This window comes from Symphodus melops (genome assembly GCF_947650265.1).
Source record: "Symphodus melops genome assembly, chromosome: 7".
Classification (NCBI taxonomy): Eukaryota; Metazoa; Chordata; class Actinopteri; order Labriformes; family Labridae; genus Symphodus; species Symphodus melops.
The window spans coordinates 9358457-9384753 of NC_136697.1; the positions used below are offsets into that span (position 1 = coordinate 9358457).

Genomic DNA, 26297 nt, shown 5'->3' on the forward strand with positions numbered 1-26297 from the left:
TTGATGTGATACGACTGAACTCAAACATGACACTTGGTAACCTGGTACTCTTCCTCCGGCTAACATTAGCATTAAGTCACTTCCAAGCCAGTATTACTATCGGCTAGGAATTTGCTTAATGCAAAAGTCAAAGTTTAGTGTTAAACAATTTTAGACAAAATCCATTAATACCTAGCTACAGCTTTGGTTAGCTAAGAGGTGGCCGAATGCTATCATTGGCTGTTTTATAAAGGGGGTTTGTGGGTTTTCAAATGTTATTTTATCTTAAATACGACCCATGTCCTTTAAGATTTTGACTAGCTTGTCTTTTCAGTTGCTAATCAGTCAATAGAGGATTGTAAATCTGGCACCTTGCAGGACAGCTTCAAAATGTAGGGACCAACCTTGACTAGGACATCAGCAAAACATGTGAAGATGTTTAATCAGTTACTGAAACATGTCTCTGAAGAGAACTCTCTCTGATCTAACACTCATCAACCACTACTTATAACCTCAATGACAAATCGTGTCAGATCCACCCGTGCTTTCAGTGTAAACAATGCTCAGTCTCTTCCTGCTGTGCCAGCCACACATCTATAAAAGTGGGCAACAAAAACTGGGTCCCACTCCTCCAGCATGTGTAGGAAATGGTTCCTCTCTTCTTCTCCCCAAGACTGGAACCACTGGCTCCACAGGCGCAGCTGGCACTCAAAGATGTTTGGTAGTCTGTCGAGTACCTTATCGGGGTACAAAGAAAGAAAAGTTAGGCTTCACAAATTAAACAACAACAACAATGACTGGACCATCAGTTAAGGAACAGAGATGGTACCTGAAGAGTACTGAGGGAATCTAGGAGGGTGCACACTTTCCCAGGCACAGCTTTCCCCAGAAGATCCTGCAGGAAGCGCTCCCTCTGTGGGGCGCTCCAGCCCTTGAACCAGCTCAGGACGCACCTCTGCTCCTGGAGGCTCACGTAGGAGATGGGTTCTGTATCTCCAACCTGACCTGTACTGGGAGAAGTGCAGGAGAGCCTCTCGAGGCTTGGGGGACTGACTACACCCTGAGGGGCTGAAGGAAAGTCTTCTGGGCTGGGGGTGCCGGGGAAGCCGGTCCAGTGTGGCGTTGCCATGGAGGGCGATCCCTCTGTCGGGACCCTGAACCCGGTGTCCAGACTGAGTCTGTAGCCCTCAGTGGGCGGCTGTTGTTGCTGCTGATTCGAGGCTTGATTGACATGACTGAACCACGACATGGTTTAGAAGGACTTCTTTCAGTCTAGTGATCCAGTTATCCCTCTGCTGGGGGTTAATCAGCAAAACCAGCTGCCAACACAGACAAGTCCAGTCCTCGGTAGGCCGACGCCGGAGTCTGAATTTAACACCGACGGCACAATTATCTGCTCTTAACATAAATGGTCATAATTCCCCATCGTGTTTTAACACAGCTTATTGTCAGCATATCTGAGGAGTGGGCTGACGATGGACGAGGCTCAGGTTAATCTTCCAACAAACATTAAACAGGAAGAGAGGATGAGGTGTCCGTGGACGAACCTGCTCAAACAACCGACTCTCTTTTATGGGAACGAGATGAATCTGTCTGAGTGAGTATGGGAGCAGAAAAGTCTTCACAAATGACTTTTCATTAAAGAGGGGACATAGGGCTGGAGAAACAATATACATGCTCGATGAAACTCCTTAATGAACACTTTTGACTCAGGATGTTGCTGGGAGCTGGTTGGTTGTTTCCCACAGACACTGATCAGGTAAGTTTGGGTAGTTTGGACGACACTATTGAACAATTTGGATACGATTCATACCTTTGATGTCGCAGCAAACAAGGGAATCTTAGGATCTTAAAGTAGTAAAACGAAATTCCAATTGCTTATTTATTCAGCACATGTCACTTTCAACGTAGTGTATATGTAACTGCATACTGTATATTCATACTGCATTATTGATCCATATTAATATTCTTATATTCTTACTTAAAAATTAAAAAAAAAAAAACTTAAAAAACTTAAAATAAATTTGGTCATAGTGTTTTGTATATTTTTGACATGGCATCTATTGGACTTCTCTAACAGTATTTTTGTTGTACTTGTACCTATAGTGAAAGTAAAGATCTTATCTTAAAGTGAGGTTCACCCTCAAACATTCGGTTGACTTTCGCCTGTTTTCTGTTTGGGATGTTTCAAAGGTCACTGGTTGGTTTGTGCAAACTTATCAGTTTTTTGAACATATTTTGTATTCCCAGGTAGCTGACAGGCCTATTGGTAGCCTACACACCGTGTGTGAGCTTCTGCAGAGATGACCCCAGGAAGGATCCAGTTTGAATGCTGTGTTTACAAGATACAACAAGCTTTTCTCCTGACTCTACCTTTAAACACATAAGCCATACACTGAGAAGTGGAACTAAATCAAGAGCTGTTTCCCTTCCAAAAGAGTCGGTATTTATTTTAGAGTTAATCCAAATGATCCTATTCACTGAAAAGAGCTTGAACTCCCCAATTCAGCTTTGTTGTGAAGATAACAGGCTGCGCAGAATTTGCGCAAATAATGTTGTTTAAAAAAGTATATAATAAGTCAAAAAACACAAAAAGAAATGTTAAACGCTTGTTCCATGCTTTTAATATAATTTTTATTATATATCAAATTATATTTGTTTTTAATTTGATGTCTGACGAGGAGCACGCTGGGTGGTGAGGCTGGAGGAGAGGAAATGGCGGATCTCGAAGATGTGAAACCGGACGGGAGACCGCTGCAGACCCTTCGTCCTGCGGGGTGTGACAGAATCATTAAGGAGAGAAGACTAACAAAAACTGCGAAGAAGATTTGTCCCGTTCAAAGACCTGGGAAGGTGAAATAACGGGACCTAGCTTTCGACCGATGATGCTCTTTCGTGACTGCCGCAGATGATTACCAACTTTCTCTGTATTTCACTTTGAGCTGAGTTCACCCTGGTTAAATATATCGGGCATATAAGAGACGTAGGCCTATGTTTATTTATGTTTCTGTTAAATCAGCTGATCCTGCATCGCAACTGCGCAATGGGTGTAATGTTTACGGTAATGTTTACGGTAATGTTTACGGTAGTAGAGTGTCAAGATAATGTGAAAGATATTTATTGATACATCCAGGATAATCCTCACTGAAGCAGGTATTACATTTGAAAACTCAAAATCGTAGCAGTGATAATTTGTATTACAGCAGTCAATGTAGTGAACTGTCAGCAAAGTTGGTAAACTATCATAAATGTTCTTTATCAATTACAAATTATTACTGTCTCCTACGTTTTTGAGTTTTCAAATGGTATCCCTCCTTCAGTGAGGGAGAAGTTGTCCCTTATTTTAATTAAACTTTACTTCTAAGGTTAAAGTATATTCTGCTGCCTCAGTCATTTGCAAGAATGATTTGTCCATGGTGTTGTGTAAACCTACTATTGCTTGTGCACTTTTCCCTCATATTCTTGGCTGATTAAAAACAATATTTTAGGGTTACGAAGATTAAGTGCATGTTAGACTCTGAATATTGCAGTGTGATGTTTATAACCAGTCCTTTTCTGCAGACACAACACATTAGCTGGGAATGCAAGCTGCTGCTATCTGAGCTGCTCGGTTCCTCTCTCTCAAAATAGTTTCTTAGATTAGTTTGGACTGGTGTGCAGGCATAAGGGGGGAGAAGCATTTGTAATGCTAGTTAGGTTAGGTCAACAAAACAGTCAAACTATTAATGTCATAGGTTGCACAGATCTGTCTTTTTATATGAGCTTGAGAAAACGCCACTCTCTGCCATCTGTTTTAGCTGCTTCTGTAAGTGAATGCATTGAGCTTATGTCAGCTGGTTTGCACTTGCATTGACTCAGTCTCTAAACAGCTCTATCTGATAGCTTTTTTATGGTTTTGATAGTGGAGTCTGTTTTTTTTTTTTTCAGGAGGAGGATGGAGCTTTGGGGGTGCAATTGAAGCAGCCAACCCAGCCCAGTGTACCTTCATGTGAGGCTAAACCATCAGAGGACGCTGCTGTTGTGCTGCTGAAGACTCCTGTCGTCTGGTCACCTCTCACAGTTAAGGTTGGTCTAAAAGGTTCATGTGTAAGCTGCACTTTTCACCTATTTTTGGGGGTCTAAGATATATTACAGCTGCATTGACAGGCTTGTCTCCTGTTTTCACTTTTATGCCATTCTTAGTTGCTGATTTTCCAGCACCAATACGTTTCCATTATTTTCTCTCTACAGGCTGCTGTGAGTAGATTATCAGGAATTCAACATTCACAGTCTTCAAAGAGCAGTCCAGCTGTACCTGCGGTTATCAAACAACACGTTTCTGACTCGTTGCCAAAAGCTTCTGTGACATGGTCACCTGTAGCAGTGAAGGTTCGACATCTTGTTAGATTTGTAACTTTAAGTTATCTCTCTTTGGCCTTGATACTCTTCTCCACTGTTTCATCTCCACAGGCTGCTGTGGATAGATTGTCGGGGGTGCAGCATACCCAGCCAAGTCCACCTGTGTTTGGCAAACATCCAACACATAATGCTTTCAGGTCAACAATGTCGCCCGAGCAAAGCAGACTAACACTGAAAGAAGAGAGGAAAAAAGAGATAAAGGTAATTCTAGCATTCTTTTTAGGATCTTGTTTGTGTCTGTGATAGTTGAGGCATAAATAGGCTTAATGTTGCTGCATTTAAATAAAGGTGCACTGCAGTTTTTGTGTGAATGATCCAGTAAAGCCATGTATAGCCTGAGCAGGCTGTTTGTATTGTGACATCACGATCAGTTGATACCTGATAGAAGAGAACAAATAAAATGGGTAAAGAATAAACATGTTAAATAGCCATGAAAGGCTGATTTTGCACATTATGAAGCTTCCCATTTGTGTTTTCTTGTTATTCATTTTCCAATTCACATTATTTTCAAATGCAACAGTCTTGAGTGGTAATGAGATTCTCATCGTATATGGACTTCAGGATCACTGCAGACCAGTGCTTAAGTATCAGAGGATCTAATTGTTCGAAATGTATGACCACAGCTTCTGATAGTCCAATATATTAAACCAAGATGTAAGTGGACAGCAAACAGAAAAAAAGTACAAATAAAAGACGTTCAATTTTAGAAGACATTAAAAAGAGAAATTTAAAGAGACTGACTCGAGCATCTCTGTTGTCTGCTTCACAACTATAAAAGGTTTGTCTTTAGCATGTAGCATCTCAAAGATCATTTCCATTGTACAGTCTTGACTTTATCAGCTTAATGGATTAAAAAAAGAAATCTGGAAATCTTTAGTGCTGAGACAAAAATATAAGAGGCTGCACAATGCATTATAGGGATTGTTTGGATTGGTGAATGTTGAAATGTTCTATCCAATGCTGTTGTCACATTTGTTAATTATTCATTGTCTCATAATAGTAATAAATATTCATGTTCATTATTCCACATTTCAGGTTGTACAGACTGGGCGCTATCATAGGAGCAGAGTACTCAGTGGCCCGTGGAGAAGAGTCGGTGATATCCTTCTGCGAGGAAGATTGCAACGCCTCCCCAAAGCATTGATGAAAGTGCCTGGCTTTAAGGACCATATTGTTGCCGAAGTGCTCAAACTGATGGACAAAGAGTGTGAGACTCTTACCAGCGTGACATTCAACTCAGCACTTCGAGAGAATGACCCGGCGGCTCTGAAAGACTTCAGCTGGGACAAAGTGATGAGCGAGTGGAAGACCACAGCACCCACTTTTCTTCAGTTCCTCCGACATGCGAGCAAAGTCTTTGAAAATCAGACGCTATCGCCTAAAGACAAGTCATTACCGATGGCGATGGGCGGCGCGTTACTATTAAAAGCACGGTCATCCTGCATGTGTGCACCGTTGTACATCAACTCAATGATCCTGAGACAGGGAGGGACAAAGAAAAGGTGTATTGCTCGGCTCAACAGACTTGGTCTCTGTATGTCTAACCGCAGGAGCCTGTTGAGACTTAAGGGCGTGGATAAAACACAGGAACACTCGAAGCAAAGATCAGAAGACACAGACACTGAAATGTCCCAGTCAACTGAAGATAAAGAAGATTCAAACTATAAAGAAGGGACCTGCGATGTTCCTGAGATAACGTACATTGTGTCATAATGTGTAATAAAATTTAAAAAAAAACGCCAAGTCATTCTTGTGGAAAAAGACCTGAAACAGCACATTTTATGTCTGCCACATGTTTCTACATGATGACCTGTTAGGGAGTCATCATAGGCTCCAAATAATGTATCTAAAATGGATCATATTACATTTGGATTGTGTGTTAAAGTCAGAGGAAAACAGAGGTGTAGAAAAATCAGTGCCATTATTTTCCTGTCATTTCTAAGCCTCATTTGGTCCCTGACACCCAACTAAAAACACAACGATTCAGAGCCGTCAGAATGTCTGCCAACACAAGTTTGGAAACCAGGAATCAATTACACAAAGGCAGAAAGAAAGAAATGTACCCTGGAGGCTTGACAACATCTTTAATGAGGATGACAGAAAACACTGAAGAACAGAATTCAGAGTGTTTAAAGAGTGATAGCCATGACACAAATGTGTGCATGCTCCCATTTCCATTCACACATTTTTTGTTGGAAAAGAAACCTGAGATTAATAATCTCTACAAGAGTGTCCTGGCCAAGACATGCAGTAGCACAATTTATCGAGTTCCACACAAATAACAAGAAGCCACACATCCAACAAAGATTACATTAGACATTTAAAGACAAAAAAAACAGTTTAATGAACACGCACACGTGCACAAGCAGGATCCTATGGACATGCATTAATGGAGAGGTCTCAGAGTGAGGGGGCGGCCCACAGTGAGTAGTTTTGGGGTTCGGTGCTTTGCTCAGGGGAGCCTCAGAAGTGCTCAGGAAGTAGGCCCCTCTCCAGCTATCAGGCCAATACCCGGACTGGAACCTGCAACCCTCCGTTTCCCAACCCAAGTCCTTACAGACTGAGCTGCTGCCGCTCCAAAAAAACCACCTATTGCCGAAACAGTCTGCCAATTAATGTGAGTTTTTTAAGCTGCATTATTTTGTTATTAATACGATTAGAACCTGAAACCCCCTTCTTGGGGTAGATGTCAGAAAAAGGGACCTTTACCCTGAAATGTATTTTCTTTATTTGCTTCTTGTTGTCGTTTTCGACTTTGCATATTTTTGCTGATGAGCATTGTGTCTGAGTTTGCAGCTTGTTTGTCCTTGTGATAATCTTGTAGGCTTTTGCAGTGTATTTGCCCAAGTCAACCATCATCAGATGTTCTCATTATGAGGTGGAACTATCATGGATCAAACAACCAAGTAGCCTATTAATTTATGCATCAAAGTTGAAAGTCAGGTCAAAATTCACTCTTTTCAGACAGCAGCCAATTTTCCCCTGGCATCTAATGACTGCATCAGTTTGACTAATCATATTAAATGAATAAAATGAATGTTGTCACCTCACTGCTTCCTGTTTTAACAGAAAATGAAAATTATCAAATTAAAATAAATAATTTGAGGAACTTCAGGCCATTTATTGGACAAGCGTTGTTATCTTGAGATAACTTGATAAATACATAAGGCCTCATCCTGAGAAACAACCAAATCTGGGTTTCTGTAGTTCTACACAAATAAATGATATCTCCATAAATGTACGTATTTTAAGTAGCCCAAGGAAATAATTCAATAACAAGTGTAAAATGAGATGATACACATAATAATTTCATATTCAGTTAATATACAACAAACTAGATCACCCATTTGGGAGATTTTTTTTTTTTACTTTAGAATTATTTGACGATTTATTTCCAAATGAACTTATGGACTATGATATCGGGGACTTTTGTCTTTATTTTATTGCACTCCTTTGTCTCCAGGAGATTTCTTCAAAAGATTCCTCTGAGCGTCATGTAGCGTTATGTAGTTTTCTCCTCAGCATGGATACATACATAACATCATGTTTTAAACACAGATGCTTTAAGTTCTTTTAACATAAAACACCTCAGATCGGCACAAATGGGGGGTGGGGGTGGGGGGGGAGGGGTTGCGGCTGTGTTGTGGAAGAAGTCACGTTTGCGCAGAATTTGCGCAGAGCGATATCAATAGAAATTGTATTATTATTATTAAAATGTGATAGTGGTGTCATGTATGTAAATTAAAAACAAATCATACTGATTGTGAATGTTCTTTAATGCCATTTCTTTTACATTATGATAGATGTTCTTTATTAGAAATTTGAAGAGGGGGAAGTCATCGCCGGTGACGCGCGTGGAGGAAGGCGTCGCTCGCTCGTCGCTGGGATCTGACTAGAGGAAGGGAAAATGGCGGATCTCGAAGACGTTACCCTGGACGGGAGACCGCTCCAGTCCCTTCGAGTGGCGGACTTAAAGGCTGCATTAGAGGAGAGAGGGCTTTCAAAAAGCGGGCAGAAGAATGCGCTCATTAAAAGACTTAAAGGGGTGAGTTTGACTCTGCGGTACCGGAGGTCGGTTTTCTGCGAGCTCGCGCTCACGGTGAGACGGGCTGACGCTCTCTCGAGGGCCGACGGCTGAGGATCGTTACTGCCGAGCGGCGGCGGTGGACTAGTTATCGAGGTTAACGAACACCGACCAGCTGAAACTGCGTGTCCTTGCACCGCAGCGTGTGTGAGCGGTGTTTTCGATGTGCAGAAACACGTAATCTGCAGCCGTACCGGGAGTTCGGTAAACTTGGTGTCCGTCCTGAAAGTGTGTGTGTCGGGGTGATGTTGTCCTGTTAGCACGTTAGCTCCCCCGGCTAACGCGGTGGCCTGAGTCTCTACGGTGTTACCGATAGTGTCCCCCCTCCTGCACTGTTTGTGTGCATGTCTTTTACCGGGAAACTTTGTTCCTGCGTTAATTCGTACTCATTTTTAAAGTACTTAGTTTCACACACGTATGACCACATCGGAATAGCAAATGATTTAATTACATTTAAGGCTGGAGAAACTAAACAGCGCTAAGGTGACTGCACATTCAAACATAAATTATCCTCAAGCTCAATAAATACACTCAGATACTGTGTGTGGGCTGAGTTATGATCACTACGATCACGTTTTGTCACTTATTTTACCAGAAACTCAAATTTAAGCAAATATAAATAAATATACTCAAAACAAATTATGAATCAGGTTTATTGGCCAGTTAACACACAGGGATTTTAACTTTGGTAGACTGTGCTCTCAATAACAATTAGCTAAAAATATAAACTGTGATTCAAGACTATGATTTAAGACTAGGGAACAACAAGGGAAATGGTCACAAAATGATGGTTCACACTTGATTATAGGAGATTAAAATAATTTCTAGTGCATCATTAGACATCACGTAAGGTCTCATGTGCAACAAATGTAAGGTTAATTTTTTTTTTTGCAACCAAAACAATGTTTAATCTGAAATGAGTTGTAAACAATAAGCAGAGCACATACTGAAAAGTTTCTGTATAGTCCAACACTACAACTTGAACTCACCACTATATGAAAATGTTTTCCAGTATGTCCCAAACACATTCTGCCTCTCTGCTGTTAAAGAGACCATTTATAACATATAGATGTTAATAGGTGATGCCTCACTGTCTGACCCCTACAGTAACTTAAAGGTTGACATATATACTCTTACTCCATCTAGCTTGCCAGGAGTGCAATGTTTTTATCAAATCTTTTTTGACCCTGCGCTCCTATTGTCAAATCTTTTACCATTAAGGATTTCTTTCAAGGCTTCAGAGGCATGATGAGAAAACTCTATGATCTGTGTTTCCAAACTATGGGTTCATGTTTGCAAATATCAGTGGCATGTTTGTTTTTGTGTAACTTTCACAGGGATACAACATCATTATTTTTTTCTGAAACTTTGGAAAGCACATCGTATTTAGAAGCTCAACAACGCATGCCAGCAAACTCAGCATCTTTTTTAAAATTTAAAATAGAAGAAAAGTATGGAAAGAGGACATTTGAAATGCCAAAGTATCCCAGGACTGTGATTTGTTTACATTTACGTTTGATATTCAATCTCATGTACTTCGTCGTTGAAGGCATTAAAGTCAGATTATCCTTTTTTTATTCTGTAGTCTGCTTGACTACCTTTAGTTGGTCGAAAATATGGCTAAGGCATCAAGTCGATTTTATATTTGCTTTTCCATTTTATGCATCTGTCATGTTACCCTTTAATCACACATGATTTCTGGACACTTTTGTTTTGCTTCATGATGCTATAAAACATGTTGCTACATCGTCTTTAACCAGTTACTGCACTTTTCAAATGCCTCTAAACTGATTGATGTTTTAATAGCGCTTTAACAATGTGTCTATATCAGCCTTTAATGGTCAAACTTCTCTGTAGGTTTGAATGATCATCGCATGTTTTATGCCTTCCTGCACATCACTGCACACTGTGGTGCAGGTTAAACCATTAAAGAGACTCATGGAGTAATGTGTCTTGATATTATGATAGATGCAATGTTCTTCTAACCCTCCACAGGGTTTCACTTACTCTTGTCCATATGGGAGTATACAGAAAAACATACGTGCAATCATTAACCGATGCTCTAATGTTGAAGGATGTTTTCACATTTTAAGTGATGACATAAAAAAGGACTCACACTCAGTAAAGTATACAAACGTTGGACTCAAAGTGGAAATCATTACAGAACCAATACCAACTTTTCCAAGTCTGGATGAATGAACGTCTTCCTGTTAATACTTTACACTAACACACCCTCTCATTTCACCAACAGGCTCTCATGCTGGAGAATCTGCAGAAGACCTCCACTGCTCACATTGGGCTGCAGCCAAACTCACAGGTAAGTGGCTCCAAGATTCACACAATTCAAATATGTGTCGCCTCTTTAAAGATAACAACCTCTGAAAATGACAAAATATGCAGTAAATCTGCAATCCTCACAAACGTGTACAAGGATTATTTGCAAAATGGCCCTTGATGCCTTGCACCCTATTTGTAATGTTTTTGTTTTTTTTGCTTTTAGATTGGTGAGGAAATGAGCCAGAACAGCTTCATCAAGCAGTACCTGGCTAAACAACAGGAGCTCCTGAGGCAGCGTCTCGAGAGAGAGGCTCGTGAAGCGTATGAAACGAATGGTAAGAAATGTCCAATGCAACAAAGTCATTTAAACAAATTCATTTAGTATGCAATACAGTGTTGATTTTATTGACTCGTCTTTCGTAAACAGACCAAGAGGACCACACGGACGTTAACAACAGCACGATGTGTCCCCCTCCAGCCCAGGTCAGAAGTGACTTTCTGTTCTCACTTATTGTGATCATTTCCATTGTTTACATCACACTGTTTCTTTGTCTGGATATTCTCTGTTCCTTAAGATGTATCACATTTGAAAGGAACATGCTGGTAAGAATTGATGGCCAAATCAATCAAATGGATGGAAACGTTACCTGAGTCTCACCTCTGTTTCTGTCCTCATTTAGGATGTCACACCAACGATGGCAGAGCAGCATAAGCCCCCTGGCCCGTCTGCTGGCGAGGGATTGTTTGGTGCCGGAAACGAGGGAGAGGTTAACAGGAACCAGGATGCCGACGTGTCCGCTCCTCCTGCTTCCGGTTCTGTGGCAATGCGTGTTCCTAGTGGCGAGCCGCAGACAGAGAGGGGGTCTTCATCCAACGAAGTCGCTGCGGACAGCGAAGACGAGGACAGCGAGGACGGAGACGAGGATGGCGACGACGACGACTGGGACAGCGGGGCTCGGAGGAGAAACATGAGGGAGGCAGCCAGAGCGCCGACGAGCAGAGAGAGGTCTGGAGCTTCCTGTCAGCCGCAACAACAGCAACACATGCCTTCCCTTTTGTCCCCTCAACTCCGCCAGCCAACGCCTCCTCCCTCCCCGCCTCCAGAGTTATCATTTCCCTTACCTGACACCCCGAAGCAGAGCCCCCCTAGTCCAGATGTAGCCCAGGCTCAACGTTCACCGAGCTCCTCCAGCTCTGGCTCCTCGAGCAGCGGCAGCCGCAGCAGCAGCCCGGAGCCTCAGAGGAGTGGACATGCCGAGCGCAAGCCCGGCCCGCTGACCCTTCTGGCCAGAAAGATGGCATCAGAAGGGGCTTTTTCTGGAGCAAGTTGGCATGGCGGTGTTGGGGTAGGCGATAGGCAGGACAGTAGTTCACCCATGGCCACGTCATTTCCTGGAAGAGGGCCTCCAGAGGCTCTGGTTTCAGCCATCACTCACACAGCTAACACCGCAGGCCATGTGCCTCCATTTCCCATGATTCCCGGCGCCAACCAGGGTGTATTAGGAGCACATCCGGCCCACATTCAAGTACCTGTGAGTGTACTAAAAGCCACTGCAACAGAAGAGAGGGACAGAGAGAGGGACTCTGAGATAGAAAGAGAAAAGGCCCTCGAGCTGGAGAGACAGAGAAAACTTGAGCAGGAACGAGCAATGGAGGAAGAGCGCCAAAGAGCTCTTGCCCAGGAGAGAGAGGAAAGAGAGAGAGCTTTGGAAAAAGAGAGAATAGAGCGACAGCAGGCCCTGGAAAGAGAAGAACGGGAAAGGGCTTTGCAGCGGGAGAGGGAGCTCGCTCAAGAACGAGAGAGGCAGGAAAGGGAACTAGCTTTGGCTAAAGAGAGGGAAGAGCGAGAGCGAGCCCGGGAGCTTGAGAGGCAGAAGGAGCTCGAGAGGCAGAAGGAGCTCGAGAGGCAGAGGGCCCTGGAGCTTGAGAGACAGAGAGAGCTTGAAAGGCAGAGGGTCCTGGAGCAAGAGCGCCTGCAGAGAGAAAAAGAGGAGCGGGAGAGATTAATGGAGCTAGAAAGGGCCAAGGCTTTGGAGCAGGAAAGGAAGGAGAGAGAACGGGCTCTTGAGCAAGAGAGGTTAGAGAAGGAAAAAGCTCTAGCTGCTGAGAGGATCGAGAGGGAAAAGGCTTTGGAACAGGAACGTTTGGAAAGGGAAAGGTTAGAGAGGGAGAAAGCTTTAGAGCGAGAGAGACTAGAGAGAGAGAAAGCTTTAGAGCGAGAGAGGATTGAGAGAGAAAAAGCTGTCGAGCTAGAAAGAATCGAGAGGGAGAGAGCTTTAGAGCAAGAAAGGATCAAACAGGAGGAAGCCCTGGAACGAGAGAGAGTAGAACGAGAAAAAGCTCTGGAGCAAGAAAGGTTGGAGAGGGAGAGAGCGCTAGAACAGCAGAGGTTAGAGCTCGAGAGGAAGGAGAAAGAAAGACAGAAAGCAATGGAGCAAGAAAGGATAGAGAGGGAGAAGACCTTGGAGCGAGAGAGGCTGGCAGCTCTGGAAAAAGAGAGGATGGAGATGGAAGCAGCTCTGGAAAAGGAGAGGCAGGCAGCTTTAGAAAAGGAGAGGATGGAGAGGGAAAGAGCTGAGGAGGAAAGGAAAGACAAGCTGGAGAGGGAAAAAGCCTTAGAACAGGAGAAACTTGAAAGGGAGAGGGCACTGGAGAAGGAAAGGAAGGAGCAAGAGAAGGAGAGAGCCCTCGAACACGAAAGGTTAGAGAAGGAGAAAGCCATTCAGAAAGAAAAGGAGGAGCAGGAGAGGGCTCTGGAGCAGGAGAGAGAGCGATCTAGGATGGCTGAAAAGGAGAGGGAGAGTCATCTCCCTCCATTCAAACGTGGTCGTGAGATTGGTCTCACATCCACTGCTCCCCCCCTCTCCACAGGACCGAGTAGAAAGGCGTCAACAGAGGCAGCAGAGCAGGAAGATGTCCGTGCTCCTGTGTCCAGGAGCGAAGCAGCAGACTCTGGTGCACCCATGTCAGCAACTCCCTTGTCGCCTCAGTCCTCGTTCAAGAAGTTTCGGTTCTTAAGGGAGTCTCCAGTTCAGCCCCAACCTTCCTCTGCATCCATTTTCATCAAGCGGCCGCGTAACTTCTCTGATACCCCCCAGCTTTGGTCCTCCCCCGCCTCCGCTAATGTTGTAGAGCCACAGCAAGAAGGACACAAGCCCTCCACTGAGCATGAGGATCGACAGATGCAGACACAATCGGAGGGATCTGTGGAGACCCAGCCTGACAAGGAGACCACAGTCGGTACCAAACTTGTCCAGGATCCTGAAAAAGAAGTGGCAACAAGCCCCGTGTTGGAGGACAAAGCAGATGCGGGGAACAAGAAACAAGCAGATACAGTATCCACCCAAAAAGAAAAAGGAGTAGATGGAAAGGGTCCTGCAAGCCCAGCGGAAGACTCTCATGGCAGAGGTAGAGATGCAAAGAAGGTAGACAAAAAGGCAAGACGGCGCTCCTCGTCAAATGATTCCTCTTCCTCAGAATCAGACTCTGGGTCATCATCATCTCGATCGTCGAGCTCGTCCACATCTTCTCAAGAGAAAACCCCCGTCTCAAGAGATAGAAAGGTAAGTGGTTAAAAAGAAAACCTCTTTTTCTGACACTCAAAGTCCAGGTGTGATTCTCACCCATTAAAAAAACGAGCCAGACTTTTTCAACAGTATTTGGTTCAAGTCAATCACATGGCGTTAATCTAGAAGGTTCCTTTCACTGCAGCCTGCTTCATTCATCAGGAATAAACTCATGTTGAGGCCTGAAAGAGGTTTGACGATGCCGGGGTTCAAAGGTTACGTTGCCAATGTGTTAAGAAGTGTAACATCCTCTGTTATCTATTTATTATAGATATCAGCGAGAGGCCAAAAGGACGAGAGGAAAGTCATTGAGTACATGTTGACGTGCTTTGCACATCATATTGAGTATGATGTGTTATGTACATTTTTAACTGTAGAATACAGTTTATAAAGAAAAGCAGAGAGATTATAGTGGTCCAATGTTAGAAATCTGCTCCACCTCACCATCTCAGATTTTATACAAGTTGGTACTTGGCTGAAATGGACATATGCAACATTTTAGCTCTGTAGGTGGTATAGTTCCTGAGATACAGTACCCCCGTTGTGTCGCCCAAACAATGGACTGGCGTTTTTAGGACGCCTTTACTCGGTGGCTTTGTGCTTTGTAGTTCTGAAAATGACAATACCCATCGACATTTTCGCAAGGATTTAAAAAATGAAAATTGGTGTTGGCCTAGCAAATGTCATTGATTTCAGTGTGAGATGGTGAGGAGGGGAGCATGGAATGACCCCATGCTGAGAGGTTGAGTGAAAAGGCAGATGTGTCTCTTGTTTACATGTTGGTGCCATTTAAACAAAAATCCCCAATGTGATAGAACCAGGCATGTGTGAAGTGGTTTATAGGAAAAGGTACACACAGCAGATGTACACGTGTAAATGTAAGCCAGTCTATTTCAGTGCATGTAATATTGCTTCTTTGTCTTTTTTTAGGAGGGGAAACCTAAAAGAGAATCCTCTCCACAGCACAGGGTGTCTATAGAGGCTCAGAATAAGGATTTACAGGAGGCTCCAGGAGCATCCCCACAGAAATCTGCCAAGAAGAGTGACACCACTGCTGATGGAGACAGACAAGCCAAGGTCAGTTGCACTTGGGTTGTTTTTTAACAGCGTCTTTGTCACAGTGCGTTAACCCATCTTACCTACAATTTACATTTCATTAAGTTTCTTAAGATCTCCTGATTTCTTTTTGAAGTTTATTTTCTCTATGCTGGGATTACCACAACTACTCAAACACTTGTTACATGCAGTTGTTTTTTTTGTTTTGTTTTTTTACTTCAACTCCCTTGCCTTTTAAATTCCCAGAAGCCGTTCACTGAAGCACTAACAAGCGATGACACCCAGAGGAAGAGGAAGGACAGCAAAGGAGAGGAGGAAAAGGACAAACACAGGTTTGCACTGATGTCATGAATTTATAAAACATGTCCTGAACGTCGTCTGTCTGTTTGTGTGCTGAAGAAATCTGTATCGTTACAGAACTTCAGCCTGCAGCCTGCCTGCTTACTGTCACTCTCTGTTTGACATCTGCTGTGTAGACAAAAGAGTCGTCAACCATTTCTCATGGCAGTAGTTGCTAGTGACACCACATTACAGTCAGCCAACAATTCAATATGTTTTTTCGCTGTTTTTGGTTCGGTTCTGACAGCCCATTGTAGTTTTTTTTTTTTTTTTTAGAAAAGGTATGGGGTAAGTTTCAGTAGTTTTTTCCCCCCTTGTTTTAAGAGCATTTAGTTCAGTTTCCACACAGCAGTCCGCTTTGGTTCACTGCAGTTTGCTATGGTTCGGTTCAGTAAAGCGTGATCCTGTTTACACAGCCAGAAAAGGCGGCGGGTGAGCCGGATGCCAACAACCGCGTCAGTTCTGTAATAGTGTGACATCATAACAGCGCGACATCATGTACCCTGCTGATACAGTCAACAAAGAAGAAAAACGAGACGCACACAAAACCAATGATGGAAGACATCCAGCAGCTCATCTACTTTGTCATGCGACTCTTTATTACAAAACACAATCAGCTTTGTTTCAGAGAAGGCTGTGTGCCGCGAGGAGAAAAACAGACGAATAAACAGTCGGTTGTATTTCAACATGGCGCGTTTGTGTTTACCGCTGTAACAAAGAGAGTGACAATTCTTTCAACCAATCAGCGGACTGCAGTGTTTAGCTCCACCTTTTAGGGACGGATCGATATATTTGGCACCCCACAGAAGGGTCCCAAAAAGTAGGTCGGTACTGGTCGGTTATTTGGGGATCTTTGCGGCTTCAGTCTTTGGAAACTCTACAAAATGTGTGACGTACCGGGACGAACCAAACTGAAGCGCTGGGTGGAAACGGGGTTTGTGTGCGCTCATCTTGGCTAGCCTGCTTCTGATTGGACAGCATTTTATGACGCTTGCAGACTTCCTCAATCGACTCGTACGAAGAGCAAATCTATCAATACACGTATAAAACTTGTTTCCTGTCTATAATGAGGGAAATGGGCAACCTTTTTTATCAGTGTTATTAAATACAAAATCTGTTCTTTGTAGTTTGTTCTAGCTAAGGGAGCCTGTCTTTTTATTTTCTCTGTGGCGATTTGATACCTTAAAGAACATCCATATTTTTATTCTGTGAGGAGAGAAAATGTTGTGTAATTCGATAAATCTTTGGATATTAAATTGTTTTTAAGCAGCCACTTAAACATGAACTATCTTTAAGAGAGAAAAGCTTTGAACTATAAAAATACACTTCTTTTTTTTTTTAAAGTCAGAAATCAGGGACAGAGTGGGCAATGACATGTGGGAAAGGAGTCACGGGTTGGAGTCAGACCCAAGTTCCCTGCTCGGAGGACGAGAGCCAGTCCCCACATGAGGCACGCACACTAGCTGTTAGGCTGTCAGTGTCCCAAAAAGACACTTCTTAATGCGTTCACACACAAACAATATGTTTGAGCTGCATGTGTGGACGCAGACAGCTGAATATTTCACCTTGAACTTTACTGAAAATGTTTCTGCCTGTTGAGATCCATCGTAAACTTTCTGAATGAAGCTGGGATGAGCATATATGTGAACGCAACAGGAGCTATTGAAGACAATTCCCCACATGCTTGCAGGTGTGATCAGGCGACCGCTGATGACTGGTGTGATTGTTGAGCACATAGTGAAGATGCCTTTTTCCAGTTTCTGCTTCAATGTGTGTTCATTAGCACTCACTTGTTCATACAGTGAAAACACGTGTAACATTGATATAATGGCACACACTGTTATCATCGTGTCAACTCTGTTGCTTCGTTTGCCAACTCTGCATCCGCCGTGTTCTGGCTCCTGAGAGACCCGTCAAACTGGGATAGTCTCCCACTGTGAGGTGCATATGAAGTGAGGCCTGTCCTAAAAATTTTAAGATGGCTTTAGTGTCAGAGCTTTTGCACGTTTCCTTTCTATCATCATGGTATTCTGTGTTTCTTAAAGAATCAAATATCAGGAAAGCAGGTGCACTGTAACACGGGTAGCAGCCACAACATTACTTCACCAGTTTAAAATTAATGTGGTCATTTTTTTTATACTTTACTTTTTGCACTTTATTAGTCGATAAAGTGCAAAAACACAAAACGCCTTTTCCCTGTTCTTTGGAAAATTTGCCAACAATGTACTTGTTACAAGTAAATGTGACAAATTAAATTAAAATTAAAAACATGCATCAGAACAACTTGTCTTATCAGGACTATTCAAAAATGAAAAGAAGTCCTGGCTTCATTGTCAAGCCCTGTCGCCAGACATCACAGTATTACACTGAATTGTGTCCACATCTTTGTTTTGTGGCCGTTATTACTAGTCAATATTTGGTCTTACTCGATTATTTCCAACCAAAGTAATCATGCTTTACAAAGCGATGATAAAAAGAAGTCCTCAGAGATGATGGGGGTTGAATTTCTCATCAGGCAATTGATGAGGCTGCCCTGAAGCCGGTGTGGCTGTGAAGATGTGGGTCCTCTCCATACACGGATCTTTTTTTTTTTCTTCTCATTTCTGTACAACATGGCTGAGCTCCGTCGATGGCTCTAGCTGTCGTTGCCGGCCTGTGGTTTTCATTCAGCGGCTCAGCTCGACAGCAGGCGGGGGTTTGTTTGACAGCCGGCGCGGACATGAAAGCGTTCAGAGAGGAGCAGTCTCTGGTGAGAGGAAGGTAGGAGGAGGGGAGAGAGCTGGCTCGTTGCGTCGCAGTCATTTTAGCAGCGGCAGCCTGCATGCTGCGTTTGAAGTTAATGAGAAGACGTGCTCACGAGCGCACGGATGACATTAGAATGTGAGGCGCGCGCGCTCATCTGGCAGGTGTGTAGCGGTGAAAACGCGACAGTCTGGTTTGGACTCTGCGGGTCTGAAGGACTGCGGTGGCTCTGCTCTGAACCATCGGTTCAGATCTTCACCCCCCTTTTGGACATTTATGAGCGATATATAAATGAATGAAGTTGCTTTTGTCAATATTGTGAGATTCATCACAATGCTGCAGTTATTTTAGCATCGACATGTCGTTGTGTATCTGAGTGGAGGAGTATAATCAGCGGACGTTTATATGGACTTATTTGATATTTAGACATCTAAAGGAACAGATCAGTGTTTTTTGCATTATGGCCCTTTTTCCTCCGAAAATGAGGAGGCATTCACATTTTAATGTATTTTAATTTAGAAATGTAACTTTTATTTTAAGTGATTATCACATTTTAATCTGTGATCCATAACTCAAGGAACTCTATGAACATGCATGTTTAAATGTGTTCCTACACAGGGAGGAGCAGGAGACTGCCATGGCAGAGCCAGAGAAGCTTCCAGAGACCGGCGAGGAGGTAAGTAGTTGGAAGACACCTTGATTCTTCTTGGTCCTCAAAGCTGTTTGTCTCTCACAACTTAGATTATCAGATCCACTTGAGCATTTATAATTGTGTATAGCTTTGTTAACTTTGTTGTGATACAGTATTGGTTATTGCATAATGTCTTTACTCTTGTTGGAGATCTCTTTTTTTTTTTTTTTAATCTAAAAATACTCCAACTTGACGACTTAGCCCTTTTCAAAAGTGGAAGAAAATGTATAGGACATCATTTTTAAAGTGTTTTTTGTTAGAACTTTGTTGGCACTGACCAAGGGTGTTTTCTCACTGTGGCTGATGTTTAAACCCCAAATGATTGCTTTGTTGTAAAGGTGCTCATGCCTCTTCCATTGCCCCTTTTGGTACCTGCGTACTACCTCTGCCACTACTACTACTTCTACTACTACTACTACTACCACTACTGCTACTACTGCTGCACCTGTTCCATTGCCCCCAAGCATCCGGGGTTGACCACAGATAAGCCCCCAGGGCTGCACTGCAGAGGGACACCCCTGGCAACAATGGCTGCCTCATTTTCATGGACATGGCTTACAAGAGCTCTTGATTGGACTTGCAGATTCAAAGAGGGGTTTGGCTAGTCAATGTGCCTGACCTTCCTTAGCCTTTTAACCACTAATCTGACCTTGTGCTCTTAAAATCCATGTGGAAAAGAGACAACCAAGGACATCAAGCCAAAGCTGTTACTTAACTCTCAATACCAGATTTTTCCCACCCTGTTTCACCTTTGAGACATTTTGACCCTTCACACAGAAACGTGGGGTACTACGGACACGGCACATAATGTGGTTGGTGAACGTGCATGACAAGGGACGTTTGGGATTTTTCTAATCATTTGGAAATGGACTCCATGTTCTCCAAAACAAATACTATCATTGGACACTGAATGAAGAGTCAATTCTTTCATCTGGACTGAATGGACCAGAGATCTGTATCGGAGCTGTAGAAGGATTTATCGTTTAACAGCCATTGCCAGATTTTTGCCACCAAGTGACTTTTGTTTTGAACATATTGCTTCTTAAAGACAACAGAAATCAAAGTTCAGGATTTTATGTCGCTCGGGGACTTTTGTCAACAATGAACATTTGGCTTCCAGCTCATTGGACTTGTTTTGTTCTGGCACTATAAAAGCCTCCAACGTTTTGAACGGACTAATGCCAAAACTACTGAGGAGAACGACTGTGGCGCAAAGAATTTTAAAAGCCCCTACCCCAATGAACTCTTGAAAAAAACGTCCTGCCAGCCAGCAAGCAAGCACTCAGATTTCCATCCAAACTTCTCAGCCACCTTTGATTGGACCCTTGTTGCCTAGATACATACATGCAGTCGTGATTGGGCCATTTCCAAACCAGTAAGGATCAGGTGTCAGTGGTACCAGGGAATAAGTAGATGTTTACTCAATGTTATTTTTCATGCAGTAAAATGCTAAGTTTCCAATTAGACACTCATGAAGCAGCTTTCCAAAAATATTTGATCGTATTTGTGGCTACTGCAGTTAAATCCTATTAGTTCTGTTTCATAAGCTTAGTTGATTTTCACCGCCATGAAGCTTATTTGGGTTATGTTACGATTCCAACACAGAGTTTTCAAATAACTAAATGTTAGTGTGGAATTTGAACTGCAGTAAGTTATTATAATGAATCTTTCGGGGTAAATATGTGTTATCTACATCAGTATTAGTCCAGTACACAGCTCGGTTATTAGACTAGAATAAACAATCATTCAGCCGCTCAGTCCCTACTTACACGCTGTTATTGTTCAACCAGCCCTCCAGCCTGTCTTTGACCATTTGTGTCCACCCACCGTGTCTGCCTCTCACCTCTCCCATGTCTGTTGGGTTGTTTTTATCTTCTTGTGTTTCAGACGCCGAAGGCCTTCTCAGCGCGTAAGATCTCTCTCAGCTGTAAGTGTACTCTCATTACTCTTCAAAGTGAACCACGTGGTTTATTCACATCATTATATTGTTCTGCTTTTATTACTGCAGGTTGCCATGAGACCTCTGAAATAAAAACAATAATAGCAACAGCCCACACAGTTTGCAGCTAGCAGCTAATACGTCCCACATTTATTACACTGTCCATACATTGAAGGCTTCACATGAATAACTTGAGGTCTGAGAGGAGGGTGGACATGTGGACAGTGGAGGGCAGCCATGTTATATCTTAGTTTGATAACAGTTGTACAGATGTTGATAAGAGGAAGCCCTGGAGGACGTCTTTGAGGATGTTCAGTTATTCTGGATCATTATGTTTTGTGAGTTTGTTCAGCAAAGCCTTCATGTTTGTATTTCTTTAACTCATGAACCAATTGAAATTCTTAGATTTGTTAAGGTGTATTTCCTTCCTCTGAATAGATCATATTAGTGTATGCACTGCTGAATCCTCTGTTGCAGAGTTTAAAGGGTTCATAGTGTTTTCAGTCCGGGAGAATTTTAACATGAATACATCAAAATAATGTGGCTTGTAGGATCATTTATGTTTTATGTACTCTGAATACTTTGGATGTTTCATTTGCATCACAAAACCTGTGCAAAATACAGTGTATGCCAATGCTTCAGTTTTCTTTTTGGTCTAAACAGGCAGTAAATCGTCCCCAGGTGCTGGAGGGGCAGAAGGCGATCAGGAGTCAGGGACGGCAGCCGGTCGTAAGAGGAGGTGGGGCTCCAGCACAGCGGTCACCGCCAAGAAACCTTCAATCAGCATCACCACAGATTCACTCAAGGTATTTTCAGAATTAATGACTGATGTGGCTTTCTGTTTCTATACTTGGAGAACTGTGTGTAGCAGATGCACGGTCTCCGTCTGCTGTGCTGAGAGGCAGCAGGCTGCTCATCTTTTGCATCTGTGCTTTCTGCTGCCAGTCTCTGATCCCAGACATTCGGCCGTGTCTCGGCCAGGAGGCAGTGGTGGAACTGCACCCAGAGGAGGCTGTCCTATCCGGGGCTGAAGATGAAGAGAGGGATCGCTCTGACCAGGACCTTCAGATCCGACGCACCGTCACACAGGTGTGTCTACAGCTCTTTATGTGTTTCACACCAAGGACAGGTCAGCAGCTGTGTTTACTGGGAAGTGTTCGGAGAAAGTCTCATTAATCCGGGGTTGTTCGTGTTGTTGCCTTCCTTCTGTTGCAGGTGGTCCACTCGGAGAGCCAGGAGAACGGACAGAAAGAGGCGAAGAGGAGCAGATGTGAGGAGATGGAGGAGGACGACGTGCAGGGCGATGAAGAGAAGAAGAGGGAGCAGGAAGAGAAGATGGACACCTCCTTTTCTGGAGCCTTGGAAGCCTCTTCTCCATCACGTACCAGCCATGATGTAGAAATCAACACTGGTAACGGATCCAAGACAAGATTCTTGCTTTCAGTTTAATTCACTCATCAAGCTGAACTAGGAATTAATGCACCTTAGACTTTGCAATCGTCTTCAAGTTTTAAACCATGATCTGCATTCAATAGTGAATGTTAAATTTAAAACCACTTTCATCAATACCATTGGCACCTGATTTTTGTCATTTGAGGACAGAAATGTTAAAAACCTAAAGGGTTCAACACGGTGTTCAGCAGAAAGACTTTAATGACTGTTTCTCGTTCATCTCAGTGACCCCTGGCGACACCCTGATTCGTCGCTCCATCAGCCAGCAGAAAACTGGAGTTTCCATCACAATTGATGACCCCGTCCGCACGACACGTCAGCCCTCTCCCCCCCGAGGCAAAGTCTCCAGCATCGTCCATATCAGCAACCTGGTGAGAGGCCTCTTCTCCATTTTCACCACAAACTCAACTCATCTTCTTTTTTTTTTTTACCGACTTCCATCAACCCTCGTGTTTTTCTTTCTTCCACCGACCTTTTCAACAACTTATTAAAGAGATTGTCGTTTTTTTTCGCCAACTCTAATATTGCTCTGAAATGTTCTGTGTAGGTGAGGCCGTTCACTCTGGGGCAGCTCAAAGAACTGCTGAGCAGAACTGGCACTCTGGTGGAGGAGGGCTTCTGGATTGACAAAATCAAGTCTCACTGCTACGTCACTGTGAGTCATTTTAAGCAATGTTTCATTGAAAGAACATTTTTAAGCCTTGAAGCAGACTGCTTTTGGTTTCTCTGTCTGAATGAGCTTTGTTCTGTGTTCAGTACTGCAGCTCCGACGAGGCAGTTGCTACACGGGCAGCTCTTCATGGAGTGAAATGGCCTCAGAGCAACCCCAAAGTCCTGAGTGTCGACTTCTGCCAGCAGGATGAGGTAAGACCTGATTGTTATCCTTCTGTTGTCGTCTTACACACACAATCCTCAGCCATCTGTAGTCTGAGAATATCTCCGCTTTGTAGCTGGACTTCCACAAAGGCTTGGCCAACAGACCAGGAGCAGAGGATCAAGGGCCCGCTTCTGGCCGTGGGCGAACCTCAGGCCTGCCTTCTCTGCTCCCTGACCGAGACCAGTGGGCGGAGCGCGAGCGTGAGATGGAGCGCAGAGAGAAGGCCCGAGCAGAGCGGGAGTGGGACCGGGACAAAGTCAAAGAGTTTGGAAAACCTGGAGAGGAGAAGGAGGGAGGTGCCAGGAGGTCGCGCTCCAGAGAGAGACGACGCAAGGAGAGGGGAAAGAGCAAGGAGAAGAAGACTGAGAAGAAAGGTTAGATACATTACACCAGATTTAGACTATTTAAATAAAGGGAACATTAAATTTCCCACCTTTTTTAGTCTGAATGAGAGAAGAAAAAACAAATTCTTAATCAAAAAATGAATGTTTTAGTTTTTTGGACTCTTTGACATAACATTCTCAAAAGTAAACTTAGGCTTTTGGAGAGTACAAAAGGCCTTTTTGAAAAATCATTACAGGATAACACAACAATAAAGGTTAGTAATCACTGTAGCCCTAAAGTTGTTTGTATCATTTACAGAGAAAACTGCTGAGGATCCTCCTGCAAAGCTGCTCGACGATCTATTCCGCAAAACTAAAGCGGCTCCTTGCATATACTGGCTTCCACTAACAGACGAGCAGGTGAGACACAGACCAGATTTGAGTCTTTATTACTTTGTACTTTTACTTTCAAAGCGTTGCTTTTGACCCAATGAGAGATCTTCATCCACTGTTTCTGTGTATCCTCTTCATTTTAGTTTGTTCAACGGGAAGCTGCGAGAGCAGAACGGATTAAGGAGCGCCAGAAACGATGGAAAGAGCAGGAAGAGGAGGAGGGAAAAAAGAAGGAGGAGGAGCAACGCAAGGAGAGGGTGAAGCCTGCAGCTGGTACAGCAGGAGAGCGCAGTGAGGGTGAGAAAGACAAGGACAGGGACAGAGAGAGGGACAGAGACCGAGGTAGAGACAGGGACAGAGAGAGGGAGAGGGAAAACGACAAACGCAGGGATGGCTATCGTAGGCCCGGGGGTAGCGGGACAGGTGGGGGCCGACGCTCACGCAGCCGCAGTGACCCGCGAGAAAGGCGGCGTTAACGGCCGGTCAGCAGATGGAACTGTCTCAGAGACCAACCTCTTGCATTTGCCTTTCACTACATGTACTTTGTTACAACTAAGACCCAACAGAGGACCAACTGATGTCATCGCCATCTCTCAAATTGTCACCTTTTTTAAAGCACATCTCCACCCACACAGTCTTGCTTGAAGGGGACCATGATTCTTTGCAGTGTTGTTTCCCAGAGTGCTGTATGTTTTGCTTATGTCGAGGTTTGCTATTTTTTTACGTTTGCCTCTTTTTATTTTTATTTTTTTCTCCTCTTGGTTTTTGTCTTGACGGCATAGCAGTATGGCACACTGGGTAATTTTTAATAATCTTCCCCAATCTTCCCCATTTTCCCCAAAGTGTAGGTGCCAATTATAATTTGCATCGATTGTCGTGGCCTCAGCATATAACAGCTCTCTGTTCGGATGAGGATTCCTTTCGTCGCTGCTTGTAGTCCAAGGCTCTTTTTACCAGTTCTGCCTAAAGAGAAAACTCTGGCCTCTGCGCGCGCGGGGGGGGGGGAGGGGGGGGGGGGGGGTCTAAAAATATTTGAAAGGCTTGATTGGCTTTTTGTACAGACGTAAAAGATTACTCAAGTCTTGAAACGAGGCAGCTCTGGTGTATTTTTGGACAGGTATGGAATTACTACCAAGGCAATGCAGTGTTCCTCCGTCTCATTATAATCAAGATATGGGACGATTCTCTGAGGGGGAGAATCTTTGTCACACGTGACCCAAGTTAGAATTATGTCCTTATCATTGATTCTCTTCTTCCTCGCTCCTCCTCTTCCTTCTGTTCCCTTACCCTGCTGTAGTGTCAGTACAGGCCGAAGAGAGGAGGTTGCTCTGAGAGTTTCTCAACAATGGTTTTAATATTGTTTTTTTAATCATTATTTTATCATTTTAGTACCAAGGTTTGTTTCTGTTTTTGTTTTAATTTTTTCTTTGAGTACGCCTATCAGTGGTGAATGTACAAAAAATAAAAATGGAAATTTGAAATTATTGTGGCTTATTTCTTCTTTTTTTTTCCTGTCGTTTTCCCTCGAGGGGGCTGCATCGTGCTGATAGTTCTGGCTCCAGCAGATCAGTGAAGTTCTTGTAATTGAGAAGTGGAGCCTCTATGGATCACACTGGTTGTCCAGCACATTTAACAGATGCTCCATTGAATTAAGATCAGAGGAATTTGAAGGCCATGTCATCGTGTTGAAGTCTTCATCCTGTTCCTCCAGGCAGCTGTCTCCGTTGTCAGCATCCAGACCTGATCTGCAGCGACAGCACAAAACACTGAACAATCACAATGATTCATTTCATACAATGATCAGAAAACAGACAGTACGTTCGAGGGAACACGCTGCTTGACCCTGTTTGACTTAAGCCAATCAGTGTTCAGCTCGCTGACTGTTTGAGAGACATCACAAATGATCGATCCTCCAATCAACTGACTGAACAAAGCTCTTCAGCTTTTTACACGTGCTTCAGGATTTTAGTGTGGCAAACATCAGACACGTTAGTTGACTGTTTAGTAAATCATAAGAAAGTTGGCTCTTTCTCAAGCTAATACAACCGAAGTAATCCCACATGTAACTGAACTGTGAGCCTCTGTGGAGCTGAGAGTCATGATGAACAGATGAACAGGCGCTACTCCTGTCGGGGAATGTAAAGAATCAAGAACCTGGCCTCCCTTCCAGCAGGCTCATGT

The 26297-nt window shown here is 43.5% G+C and overlaps 3 protein-coding genes across 6 annotated transcripts; 2 read left to right on the forward strand and 1 right to left on the reverse strand.

Moving 5' to 3' along the window:
• Nucleotides 1–405: 405 nt before the first annotated feature.
• On the reverse strand, nt 406–1518 carry cUnh14orf119 (chromosome Un C14orf119 homolog). Its single transcript, XM_079348048.1, has 2 exons — nt 809–1518; nt 406–716 (listed from the first exon to the last, which is right to left on the reverse strand). Exons 1-2 carry the CDS (start codon nt 1226–1228, stop codon nt 543–545), a joined length of 594 nt encoding a protein of 197 aa, XP_079204174.1. The 5' UTR covers nt 1229–1518; the 3' UTR covers nt 406–542.
• Nucleotides 1455–6114, forward strand: LOC306826614 (uncharacterized protein; the record flags this gene model as incomplete). Of its 3 annotated transcripts, none has more annotated exons than XM_079348043.1 (6): nt 1455–1576; nt 2661–2832; nt 3907–4044; nt 4210–4347; nt 4429–4578; nt 5413–6114. In XM_079348043.1, the coding sequence occupies 6 exons, from the start codon at nt 1455–1457 to the stop codon at nt 6088–6090; spliced, it is 1398 nt and encodes a 465-aa protein (XP_079204169.1). In that variant the 3' UTR covers nt 6091–6114. The 3 variants fall into 3 exon arrangements, with proteins under 3 accessions (XP_079204169.1, XP_079204170.1, XP_079204171.1); XM_079348044.1 differs by lacking the exon at nt 1455–1576 and adding an exon at nt 1667–1738; XM_079348045.1 differs by lacking the exon at nt 1455–1576 and adding an exon at nt 1667–1738 and having other exon boundaries at nt 2664–2832.
• Nucleotides 6115–8216: 2102 nt separating this feature from the next.
• Nucleotides 8217–25600, forward strand: acin1a (apoptotic chromatin condensation inducer 1a). 2 transcript variants are annotated; one of them, XM_079349225.1, is made up of 18 exons: nt 8217–8422; nt 10713–10778; nt 10962–11073; nt 11166–11221; nt 11419–14301; nt 15235–15381; nt 15607–15692; nt 19060–19117; nt 21020–21059; nt 21735–21877; nt 22017–22160; nt 22287–22482; nt 22749–22894; nt 23071–23178; nt 23280–23387; nt 23474–23774; nt 24043–24143; nt 24260–25600. In XM_079349225.1, exons 1-18 carry the CDS (start codon nt 8285–8287, stop codon nt 24590–24592), a joined length of 5166 nt encoding a protein of 1721 aa, XP_079205351.1. In that variant the 5' UTR covers nt 8217–8284; the 3' UTR covers nt 24593–25600. The 2 variants fall into 2 exon arrangements, with proteins under 2 accessions (XP_079205351.1, XP_079205352.1); XM_079349226.1 differs by having other exon boundaries at nt 21753–21877.
• The last annotated feature ends 697 nt before the right edge of the window (nt 25601–26297 follow it).

What these genes read in the sequence shown, in the direction of transcription:
- acin1a (XM_079349225.1), top strand. Translation starts at nt 8,285, where the DNA reads ATGGCGGATCTCGAAGACGTTACCCTGGACGGGAGACCGCTCCAGTCC. An exon ending in TGTGTCCCCCTCCAGCCCAG is followed by an intron (nt 11,222 to 11,418) that starts GTCAGAAGTGAC and finishes GTCCTCATTTAG; the next exon opens with GATGTCACACCAACGATGGC. An exon ending in GAAGAAGACTGAGAAGAAAG is followed by an intron (nt 23,775 to 24,042) that starts GTTAGATACATT and finishes TATCATTTACAG; the next exon opens with AGAAAACTGCTGAGGATCCT.
- cUnh14orf119 (XM_079348048.1), bottom strand. Translation starts at nt 1,228, where the DNA reads ATGTCGTGGTTCAGTCATGTCAATCAAGCCTCGAATCAGCAGCAACAA. An exon ending in ATTCCCTCAGTACTCTTCAG is followed by an intron (nt 717 to 808) that starts GTACCATCTCTG and finishes TACCCCGATAAG; the next exon opens with GTACTCGACAGACTACCAAA.